The sequence below is a fragment of the Carassius auratus genome, chromosome 11 (assembly GCF_003368295.1).
Source record: "Carassius auratus strain Wakin chromosome 11, ASM336829v1, whole genome shotgun sequence".
NCBI classification, from domain to species: Eukaryota; Metazoa; Chordata; class Actinopteri; order Cypriniformes; family Cyprinidae; genus Carassius; species Carassius auratus.
In genome coordinates this window covers 17820306-17833472 of record NC_039253.1, presented here as the reverse complement: position 1 = coordinate 17833472, position 13167 = coordinate 17820306, and the positions used below count along the sequence as shown (strand labels likewise).

Below are 13167 nucleotides of genomic sequence, written 5' to 3'. Positions count from 1 at the left end.
TATTTTGAATGTTTTTATTTGTAAATTATTGAATATTAAAAGGTGCATTTTTCTGATTTACATACATATATATATATATATATATATATATATATATATATATATATATATATATATATATATATATATATAATTTATATATTTCTTTGTATTTTTTATGATTCTTCATGAGCGATTCATCAGTGAACTTCAGTTTGGGAATCTCTGCTGTAATCTGATCTGATGAAACTGCTCTTCTCACAGGTGCGGTGAAGACGATGCTGTTGTTGCCAGGCAACAGCGTGACATCACTGGTCCTCAGCATCTGCGCTCCGTCCTCCAGAGTGAGTGCGGTCAGTGCGGTGTTAGGTGTGTCCAGCGAGGAGGTGCTGTCGTTCCGGCGCATCAGCAGGTGCATGTTCCTACAGGCCAGGCCGGCGGAGCTCAGAGCGTTATCAGACGGACTGTTCTCCAGGATCTCGCAGAGCTCGAGCGCAGACGCAGACGCAGGGCTGGCCGTGGGGAAGGTCACGGTGCTGTCAGGGTTCTGAGCGGCTCGTTTCTGAGCCGTGGAGCCCGGCTGCTCCTCTGTGAAGTGTATGCTGGCAGAGATGTGCTCCAGCGTCACAGGGACGGGCATCAGACTGCAGAGACGCAGCTCCAGCAGCAGGGCGGCGCTCACGTGCACCAGCGCCGAGGACGGACGGAAACACAGCTCCTGCAGCCGAGTGAAGGAGCTCATGCTCAGAGCCACACACGCATCTGTCAGAGTCCAGAAACACACGATTAACATGCGACACGCCATAAACTCTATCTCTTCCATGTTACTCGTAGTGTTTGTCCTAACTAGACATAGGACTGGACAATAACTCAATATCAATATATATCTCCATATCATTTCTGTGATATGGTTTTCAACACACTTCTGATAGAACAATAATTCTATTTTTATTATTATTTAATCTATGCTTTTATAATATATTTAAAAAAATAAATATGTTATTATTTATAATTACTTAAAAATGACTTTTATTTTCATCATTATTTAAATGAGACCTGGAATAAAGTGTACGGTTCTGGTCATTTGATAGTGTTTTTGTCAGGTTTAGCTGTGACCGCGGTAACAAACACACTCCGAACACAAGCTGACCTTTCTGTTGACCTTTGCCCTCTGCGGTCTGGCTGGCAAAGGTCAGGATCTCCTGGCAGAAGTGTTTCCTCTCTTCATCGCTCAGGTTTGTGTCGCTGGCGAGAAGAGCACTGGTCTGCAGGTATCTACACACACACGGTCAAAGAAACCACACACACCCACAGCTGACACACACTTATAACTTAAATAAAATATATAAAAAAATAAATTAATTTATAAATAAATAAATAATTTATTTTATATTAAATATAAAAAATTAAAAAAATATATATTAAACATTTATTAAAAATAATTTATTAAAAATATTTAATATTAATTTATTAGTATGTAGTAAATATAAATAAATGACAAAAATATTTAAATATAAAACTGTGAGTAAAGGATACTCGTCCATCTTCTGCAGCTGTTTCTGACACTCTGCGATCTGTTTGCGTGTGTGTGTGATCGGCAGACTCCAGCTCTCAGACACGTATGACTTCAGAGAATCCAGCAGGAAGTCCTCAGCGCTCTGAGGGTCACCCTTCCTCCTGCACACACACACACACACACACATTAACAGTAGCACAGGTGTATTTGTAGAAATAGACAACATTACATTGTATGGGTCAAAATTATACATTTATCTTTTATGCCAGAAATCATTAGGATATTAAGTAAAGATCATGTTCCATGAAGATATTTAGTAAACTTCCTACTGTAAATATATCAAAATATATGCATTACTAAGATCTTCAAAATAATGCTTTTCTCCATATTGAGACTTGTTTCCTCCCTCAGACGTGTTTCTGTGATGTTAAACGGTGCTCACATGTAGAACTCGGCCAGACTCTTCCCCACCAGCCGAGCCGAACGCAGACGCCCGATCGCTCTGTACATCTCCATAGCGGCGTGAGACAGCTCCTGATCAGACGCACAAACCATGAGCCAAAATAAACCCAGTGATCACAGCACTAAAATAAACCCCACAGACTGGAGACTGGACGCTCACCAGATAGTGTTTCTCGAAGGCCTCCACGGACGATAACGCCTCCTTCAGCTTCTTATAGGGACTCTGAGGACTGTTCACTGAGACACGCAGATGACAAACACATTACAGACGCGCTTCAACCACTGAAACTCAATCTGAGCTGCTCCATCTCCTCGTTAGTGATGGGTTTTATTTATACACACACTACCAGTCAAATGCTTGGAATTGTTATGATTTTCAATGTTCTCCAAAGTCTCTTCTGCTCATCAAGGCTGCATTTATTTGACCAAAAATATTTTAAAAAAACTATGAAATATTATTATAATTTCCAATAGCTGTTTTCTATGTCAATCTCTGTTAAACTGTAATTTATTTCTGTGATCATAGCTGGATTTTCAGCATCATTCCTGCATTCTTCAGTGTCACATTTTACATTGCAATATTTCAAAATGTTTACAGTATTTTTGATCACATAAAAGCACCCTCAATGAGACTTCTTGTGTGTTTAAATATATTTATATTGCACATATATGTTTGCATGTATATAATAGTTGATAAATCGGAGTAGTATCAAACATGTAATACAATAAGGATAATGGAAAATGATGAGTTATTTCATCATAATTACCTGTTTCGGGTCTCTCTGCTCCCAGACCAGCCAGCAGATCGACGGTTTTGTTCAGGTCCTCAGAGTTCGGGCCGTTCTCGGACACCAGACCGCACAGATCGCCCAGAGACCTCAGCTGCCAATAAATACACAAGATTGAAGAAATACGCCCAAACGGGCCACTGTCACATGCCCTCGAGTGTGTTAGCCGTGTGTCTGATCTGTACCTTCTCCGTGGCGTAGGTCCACAGGCCCACGGTGTGAGACGAGTTAGCCTCCAGCTGGCTGCGGTCACAGCATCCCTCGATCCGGTGCAGGACCTCCAGACAGCTGAGAAACACCCAGCAGTCCAGAGCACCGCTGACCACAGACACCTGCAGCACACACACGCATCAGCCTCCAACACACCCCAAACACATCTGAAACGCCCCAAATACATCTGAAACGCCCCAAATACACCTCGAACCCGCCCCAAACACATCCGAAACGCCCCGAATACACCTCAAACACTCCCCAAACACATCCGAAACGCCCTAAAACACCTGAAACAAGCCCCAAACACATCTGAAACGCCCCAAATACACCTCAAACACACCCTAAACAAGGCTCAAACGCCCCAAATACACCTTGAACACGCCCCAAACACATCCGAAACGCCCCAAATACTCCTCGAACACACCCCAAACACATCTAAAACGCCCCAATTACACATCGAACACGCCCCAAACACATCCAAAACGCCCCAAACACATCCAAAACACCCCAAACACATCCAAAACGCCCCAAATACACCTCGAACACGCCCCAAACACATCCGAAACGCCCCAATTACACCTCGAACACGCCCCCAAACACATCCAAAACGCCCCAAACACATCCAAAACGCCCCAAATACTCCCCACACATCTGAAACGCCCCAAATACAACTCAAACACTCCCCAAACACATCCAAAATGCCCCAAATACATCTGAAACACCCCAAATACACCTTGAACACGCCCCAAAAACAGCACAAACATGTCTGAAACACGCCCCAAACACGGGGCAGGCCCCAAAAATCTAAAACACACCCCAAAACATGTCCAAAACATGTGAAATGCCCCAAAACAATTGAAACAGGGCCCAAACATCTAAAACATGCTCCAAAAAACCTTAAACACTGCCCAAACACATCTGAAACGTCCTGAAACAGGCCCCAAACCACCTGAAGGCTCCACAGCGGTGAAACACACACACACCTCCAGCAGCCGCAGCTCTTGCACACAGTTGTGCAGCAGCTCGAGCGCGCGGGCCGTCACCTCCCAGGGTCTCTGCAGGAAGATGAGCAGCGTACACTGGCGAGAGAACAGATAGCTGCGCAGGTCCAGCAGACTGGCCTCTCCTCTCTGGATCAGGTCACGCTTCTCCATGTCGATGGGCCGCCGCAGCAGCAGTCCGTTCCAGCTCCGCACCGGTGCACAGAACGAGCCCAGCCAGTTAGCACCGTCTGAACACACACACACACACACACACACACGACCAGTCAAACCTGCTCAGACACTATCTCCATTAACTTCCTTCCCTTCTCTATTGTGAGCATTTCATGGGTACACATCATTCCAATGACTTCCTATTAAAAAGCAAAATATTTCTTCTTTTTTTTAATCATATTTTTATAATTTCAGGTATATTTAAAATATTTTAATGAAATAAATCTTAATAATTTATTTTTTAAGTATTTCTAAAAAAAAATATTTTAATAGTTTATTTTATTAATGTCATTTTACTTAAAATATAATTTATATAATAAATATAAAATTAAAAATATAAGTATACAAAACATAAAAATATAATGTTTACTTTATTTTAATAATCTTTCTGTACTAACGTGATGGAGAACATTTATAAAATCCAAAAGTCTTTTTTGATAATTTTTGATAAACTTTTGTAACTATATATTTTAATTATTTAATTTTTATCATTTAAATAAAATGATATTGTTTATAATTGTACTTAAATTTAATAAAAAATATATTTGATAAAATTGTCATTATTGTCGTCTTGTAAAGAGTTTGTGTTCCTCAAAGCCCAGTGTGAGTGTCGTTTAGACTGAGACAGTACATCACTAATAAAAAGAAGCTCGAGTCTCTTTTAAACTTCAGTCAATTCACTCACTTTACTCTGACTTCAGGTTTCTTAGTTAAGAACATGTATTCCTAACTCTTAAACTGCACTAGATAGAAGAATTTAACTTTTAAAATGAACAAATATATGTACATACATTGTAACTTTACACAGTGATGCATTATTAATAACACAATAAGGGTTTAAAGTTATTTAAACAGATGAGGGTTTACCTCCAGCGCCAGAGTTGAGCACATACTGCGTGAAGAGAGCGTCTAGCTCATCATACTGGACCAGAGCGTCTTCAAACTGCTGCAGCATCTCGAACACAAACGCCAGCTCCTCCTGATCAACACACAGAAGCAGTCATCAGGAGCACAGACGTATATTTGTAGAAACAGACAACAATACACTGTATGAGTCACAATTATACATCTCTTTTATGACAGAAATCATTAGGATATTACGTAAAGATCATGTTCATGAAGATATTTAGTAAATTTCCTACCGTAAATATATTAAACTTTATTTTTGATTAGTAATATGCATTGCTAAGAATTCATTTGCACAACTTTAAAGATGATTTTCTCAATATTTAGATTTTTTTTGCAGATTTTCAAATAGTTGTATCTCAGACAAATATTGTCCTCCGAACAAACCATTATTTTTTGCATATATTTTAGCCTTGTCTTTTATCACCAAGGAAATTGCATCTTGTCATAGTTATCTATCTTGACCTTATTGTCGTCTTGGTTGTGAATAAAAAGAAAGTACTTTTTGTCAGTTCTCGTGAGCGCACACCTGCACCATGAAGTAGTCGCAGAAGCTCCAGCCGGGCTCGGTGCGCTTCTCTCGCAGCGTCCTCATGTCGTCCTCGAAGCGTCCCAGATTCCTGGTGAAGGACATGAGCAGCAGCGTGCGCAGCTTGGTGAGGAACGAGCTCCAGGACTCCTGCGAGCGGGACGACTCCTTCAGCGGGTCGCACAGAGACACACACCTGGACACACATGCAACACACACACACACACACATTACACACACTGCCAGAGCTAATCAAGATTCACATGCTTTCATTGACTGTGGCTTTGTCTTGTTAAAATATGCAAAAAATCTGAAAGACGGATGTGTTGAGTTTCTTCATTCAGCTCAAGGGCTCAATGTGATTTCTTTATTAAAAATGTTAGATACATTTACTAAAGATTTGTTATTATTTAATTACATTTATTGTAAAATGTAATTAAAAGTACTGTTTTTATTTTCTTATCTATTACATTTATAATTTCCTGAAATAAAAATATCTAAGAATTATATTTAAGCCTGTTTTTTTCTGTTGCTGTGCCTGTGTGTTGATTGAGACGCTGAGTGTGTAAAGTAATCATCAGCTGTGAACGCACAGACAGCTGCTGCATCAGAGAGCAGAGCATGCTGGGATCAGGAGCTATTTCCGCCGCTCACCTGTCGCTCTGCTTGTTGCAGAAGTCGTTGCGGATCTTGTCGACGATGGAGGTGCGTGGCAGGATGTTGGTCTTGTTCTTCTTCTTGTTGTCGCTCTCCACCACCGCGATGAGCCAATCCACCGATCCGTGGAGACGGAGAGCGGCCTGCCAGCGCTGCATGTCCTCCTTCACTGACGCCTTGTACACCTCCGTGTCCTGACACACACACACACACACACTTAACGATTAAAAACACTTAAAATAAATCATTTACAGGGACGTTAATATTACAGATGCAGTCATGTCACACTTCTGTTCATTAGTTCACAATCTCACACAGACACACTGACAGACACTCACGCATTCACTCATACACGCGCACACGCGCACACACGCACACACACACACACACACACACACTCTTACACATGAACAATCTCACACACACAGACAAAGAGACACTTACTTATCACACTCCCACTCTCATGCACACACTCACGCAGTCTCACACTCACGCATACACACACGCAGTCTCACAACCATACACTCACGCACACTCATTCTCACTAACACACACTCACTAACACACACTCGCACTTACGCACTCTCATGCACACACTCATGCACACTCTCACTCACACACTCTCACGCACACTCTCACGCGCACTCACACTCACTCACGCGCACTCACACTCTCACTCACGCACACTCACGCGCACTCTCACTCACACACACTGACGCACACTCACGCGCACTCTCACTCACACTCACGTGCACTCTCACACTCTCACTCACACACACTCAATCACACTCTCACGCGCACTCACACTCTCACTCACACACACTCACGCGCACTCTCACTCTCACACACACTCACGCGCACTCTCACGCGCACTCACACTCTCACTCACACACACTAACGCATACTCTCACGCACACTCACGCACTCATGCATACTCTCACGCTCATACTCTCACGCACACTCACACTCTCATTCACACTTACGAGCACACACACACTCACGCTCATGTGCACTCAGTGTTAGGCATACTCAATCTCACGCACACTCCAACTCTCACGCACACACTCATGCAGACTCACTCTCACGCACACTCACACATACTCTCACGCACGGTCTCACACCCATACTCACACGCACACTCACGTGCAGTCTTACACTCTCATGCCCACTCACACTCTCCAAATACGCACACTCTGACGCACAGTCTGACACTCATGCAGTATTACACTCACGCACACACTCACGCATATGCACACTCTCACTAGAGATGTTCCGATACCCTTTTTCTCTTCCCGATACCGATTCCGATACCTGGGCTCAGGGTATCGGCTGATACCGAGTACTGATCCGATACCTGGGTGTGTATCTGTATATACTACTAGTCCTGTATGAATTGCTAGAATTATTTTATGGTGTGCTTCAGACTTATCGCTTAATAAATCATGAACAAATACATGGGGAACTACTGTATTTATTACAGTATTTTTATTATCTGACATGAATTTGACAGTAATATCATTTATTTTCTTAAGCGAAAAAGAACTTCAAATGCAGCCAAAAATCTAATTTGCAGGAGTAATATTTAAATAGTACTTTGCAGTTTAATATTCACAGACACTAGTATATATTCGGCTACAGTCTGGAGCCCTGCGCTTAAACTAACACTGAACGCAGCTGAAGGCAGCTGTAGGTACCGAGTATACTCTGGAGTCTGTAACTTACTACCGGTAATACAGAGACGCCGGTATCATCACATTTTTTTATTTTCAGCACCGACTTGGTAGTGAAGTGCCAGTACTTGTGGCATCCCTAGTCGCTGTTTAATTACATACTGCTGACCCGTTTTCATTTCTTCTTCCCTGCTCTAAACAGGGGTTGCATGTGGCAACACAGCACAACTTCCTGTTTTTGCAATGCATTCTGAGCAGTGAAGAAGAACCGTGCAGCGGTGAGGCGAAGCTAATGGTCATAACTAGGTCTTGTTTAAGAAAATGGCATCAGATCGGTATATGAGTTCATGTACTCGCTGATGCCAGAATTAGTTGTGGTATCTGTGATATTTCTGATACTAGTATCAGAATCAGAACAACTCTTACTCTCACGCACACTCTCACGCACACGCACACACTCACGCACACGCACACTCTCAGGCACAGTCTCACAGTCACACATACTCTCACGCACAATGTCACGCATACTCTCACGTACACGCACACTTTCACGCACACACTCACGCACACTCTCACGTACACGCACACTCTCACACACACGCACACTCTCACGCACACACTCACGCACACTCTCACGTACACGCACACTCTGACGCACACGCACACTCTCACGCACATTCTCACAGTTACGCATACTCTCACGCACAATGTCACGCACACTCTCACTTACACGCACACTCTCACGCACACACTCACGCACACACTCACGCACACACTCACGCACACGCACACTCTCACGCACACGCACACTCTCACGCACACTCTCACGCTCTCACGCACACTCTCACGTACACGCACACTCTCACGCACATTCTCACAGTTACGCATACTCTCACGCACAATGTCACGCACACTCTCACGTACACGCACACTCTCACGCACACACTCACGCACACTCTCACACACACGCACACTCTCACGCACATTCTCACAGTTACGCATACTCTCACGCACAATGTCACGCACACTCTCACTTACACGCACACTCTCACGCATTCTCACAGTTACGCATACTCTCACGCACAATGTCACGCACACTCTCACTTACACGCACACTCTCACGCACACACTCACGCACACTCTCACACACACGCACACTCTCACGCACATTCTCACAGTTACGCATACTCTCACGCACAATGTCACGCACACTCTCACTTACACGCACACTCTCACGCACACACTCACGCACACTCTCACACACACGCACACTCTCACGCACACGCACGCTCTCACGCACACTCTCACGTACACGCACACTCTCACGCACATTCTCACAGTTACGCATACTCTCACGCACAATGTCACGCACACTCTCACTTACACGCACACTCTCACGCACACACTCACGCACACTCTCACGTACACGCACACTCTCACGCACATTCTCACAGTTACGCATACTCTCACGCACAATGTCACGCACACTCTCACTTACACGCACACTCTCACGCACACACTCACGCCACACTCTCACACACACGCACACTCTCACGCACATTCTCACAGTTACGCATACTCTCACGCACAATGTCACGCACACTCTCACTTACACGCACACTCTCACGCACACACTCACGCACACTCTCACACACACGCACACTCTCACGCACGCTCTCACGCACGCTCTCACGCACACTCTCACGCACACTCTCACGCTCTCACGCACACTCTCACGTACACGCACACTCTCACAGTTACGCATACTCTCACGCACAATGTCACGCACACTCTCACGTACACGCACGCTCTCACGCACACTCTCACAGTTACGCATACTCTCACGCACAATGTCACGCACACTCTCACTTACACGCACACTCTCACGCACACACTCACGCACACTCTCACGTACACGCACGCTCTCACGCACACTCTCACAGTTACGCATACTCTCACGCACAATGTCACGCACACTCTCACTTACACGCACACTCTCACGCACAGTCATATTCTCGCGCATACACTCAGTCTCACACGCACTCACATGCACACTCTCACGCACACAATACAATACATCTCTGAATGTCATATTAACGACTGTTTTTAAGACAGCAGTGTGTAGAATGTTAATCTTCTGAATGTATTGAACACCAATGATACAAGATCATGTGCAACAGATCACACTGCACAGAATCTGTATCCCACAATGCAATGCACTCAACTTATCATAGTATATTTACAACATGACAGATAAACAAGAATTAGATATGAGCAAACAAGCTCAGACATTTCTACACAAAAATAGACTAAAACATTAGGATATTACCAAACTTTTTCAACTGAAAAAAAAACTTATTTTTGTAAAATGTGATTAATGCCAACGGTTTTAATTATTAAGTAATTATTTATAAATATATATCCCAAAGATATTCTTAAGATTGTATCTCAAGAAATTTTTATTTATTAAATTATATATTATTTAAAACATTTATTTGTATAATTGTATTCATTTTTTAAGTAGTTGTTTTATTGTTTATAAAAATAAATTATATTTGTCATGGTTTTATTTTTTTAATTAATACTTTTTAAATATAAATGCTATAAAAAAAGTTGTATTTAATTTTTTTAAAAACAGCGACATCAAGGACATAAAACATTAGTATTTGTGTTGAATAATAGAGACACGTGAGCCCATGTTTATTTGTGTAGTGCATTTCTCACACGCCAGCAGTTTCAGTTTCACTCTTAACAAATTATTTGTGGCTTGGCATTTATGATAAACATTGCATATAATAAATGACACTATTATTTAAATTAGTTTCACACATTTTGCCATTTCTACTCTGTTTTTCATTTTCAATTATTTCTGGATTGTCTTATACACCAATGCAATTTTAATACGCAACTGTTTTTTTCTTTCCAATAATACAATTCTAACCCGGTGTGACTTACTCTATGAAAAGTGTAACTTATGCAGTACTCAGATGAAGCTGTTGAATGATGGACACTTCCTGCTTCCTTTAGGAATGGGACTATTAGACTCGTGCTTGACGACAAACTAATCTACTAAAACTGAATCTCATTTAGGACACAGCTATGAGGTCAAACGCCAGACTCACGCAGCAGTCGGTCCAGTAGATGTGCAGGAAGGGGAACGTCAGCAGAGCTTTATTCCCCTCTTTAGGAAGCAGCTCCTCCTTAAACTGGACAAAATTAGCCTCCAGATAGATCATCTTCGGTGCTCGTCCGTACGACCTGAGACGAGAAACACACAGGTTAAACACACACACACACACATTATCTGGCCCTTTCTAAACAGGAAGAGCTTAATGACTGGGTTTCCCAAGGTCATGTGACGGAGAGCGCTTCCTTATTCAGGGTTTCTGCAGGATTTTTAAACTCAGATTTAAGACTTTTTTTTAAAGACCTGCATAAATAAAATTAATACTATATGATTTATGTAGGGCAATATCTACAGTAACACATCAAACTATAAAACTACTAATAAAACATGATTTATGCTTTATGTTTAATAACATTTTCAAGTTTAATTGTCAAAATGTCACAATTCTAGTCTTTCCGTACTAATATATTAAAAACCTCCCGACATCCTAATTGAGAGTTTCTAATGCAATCTATTATCTAAAAGCATCATACTGTGAATGATTCATCTTTGCATAAGCTTAGTTTTATTCATGTTTAAACAGAATTCGGTGCTGTTAAACCCCGCCCCTCAAGCTCACACCGAGCCACACCCACATCTCAACATCCAATCAACAGCTGATGCACAGAACCAGGCCCCGCCCCTCATGACGTGTATAACACACCTCCTCCACTCCATGGGTTCTCTGGGCAGCTGCTGGGTCAGGGAACCGTACAGAGACGTGAAGAGGTTCTGATCGCCCGCACCTGCTCACACACACACACACACACACACATACACACACACACACACACACGTTACCAGACTGAAGTTTAATCCTTAATGTCATGGTGAAACCACAAACACATACAAATATAAAGTATATACTGCAGCGCTTAATTCACACATTCACAAACACACACACTCTCTCTCTCTCTCTCTCTCTCTCACACACTCTCTCTCTTTCTCTCTCTCTCTCACACACACACACCCTGATATATGATATGATCTTGATACTAAATTACTGGTGTAGCTGAAATTAACACAAGATACTTCCCCTTTAAGAGTGCTGATGGTGTATTTTCGCTCATAATGTGCAGAACTCACTCCAGAGCAGATGAACTGTATTTATATCTCACATATGTTCATATATCTGCCCACTATGATTTTAATCTTAATCTGACATTTACAAGAGCTATTCGAGAATATATTTATACCAATCATTCGAACCGATTCATAGGTGTGAACTGATTCAAGTGAGCGATTCGTTTAGGGTTTTACTCGACACAAGCAACAATACAATAAGAGATAATCTGCAAAATATACACTCGATATGATTTTAAAATTCTCTGATATTTCAACAAACTATTAATTAATTATCTCGTGATTTATTCAAACCGATTCATGGATAAGAACCGATTCATCGAACGTTTCGTTCGAGGTTTAACTCGCGCTAACAGACTCAGAATAATTGTCAAACTCTCTGATAGGTCATGATTTCTATGATGATTTCTTTGATGATTTCTATGATGATTTGAGGAATATCTCGCATCATGAATCAGATGAAGTATCGCTCATGAAGACAGAATGAATCGGTGATCAATCAGAACAAATACAGACTGTGTGAATATGTGAGCGAGCAGCAGTGCTGTCAGAACACACACCACACACTCACACACACACACACACACACTCACAGGTCACTATGGGCTTGTTCTCCATCGTGTAGATGATGGGCTTCTCCTCATGGGGCTCCATGGGTTCCGTTCATCAGCTCCAGTCCACCATCAACAGAGTAATCGATCACAAACACCGCTGCTAATGTATCGATGAGGCCCCTTCACTCTCCATTTCCTGTCTGCTGACAAGGAGTGACGACTTCCGCCCGCGGCACTGACACACCGGATGTACACGCGCTACTTTGTACAAAACAAGACATCAAAAAACATTTAAACCGATTTTTTCCTGTCTTTAGTGACTTATAAATTGTAAAACTATCGATGGTTTGTAATGCACTTTATTTTATTTTTTATTTATTTTGTTAAGGCATTTACAATGTCAAATATTGCACACAAAGACAGTGTGTAT

The 13167-nt window shown here is 42.2% G+C and overlaps 1 protein-coding gene across 1 annotated transcript in view; it reads right to left on the bottom strand.

Annotated features, from left to right (window-relative positions):
- trappc10 (trafficking protein particle complex subunit 10) overlaps positions 1-12967 on the bottom strand; it is a 21136-nt gene extending 8169 nt beyond the window's left edge. The window contains exons 1-14 of the mRNA XM_026275870.1: positions 12777-12967; positions 11765-11846; positions 11057-11192; positions 6262-6458; positions 5608-5803; positions 5040-5151; positions 3942-4189; positions 2931-3077; positions 2725-2839; positions 2118-2194; positions 1938-2029; positions 1516-1656; positions 1130-1254; positions 242-741 (exon numbers count right to left, since the gene is read on the bottom strand). Of these exons, the coding sequence (XP_026131655.1) occupies positions 242-741; positions 1130-1254; positions 1516-1656; positions 1938-2029; positions 2118-2194; positions 2725-2839; positions 2931-3077; positions 3942-4189; positions 5040-5151; positions 5608-5803; positions 6262-6458; positions 11057-11192; positions 11765-11846; positions 12777-12837 (2229 nt within the window). The 5' untranslated portion in view covers positions 12838-12967. The remainder of the gene's footprint in view (positions 1-241; positions 742-1129; positions 1255-1515; positions 1657-1937; positions 2030-2117; positions 2195-2724; positions 2840-2930; positions 3078-3941; positions 4190-5039; positions 5152-5607; positions 5804-6261; positions 6459-11056; positions 11193-11764; positions 11847-12776) is intronic.
- Between the last annotated feature and the right edge of the window lie 200 nt (positions 12968-13167).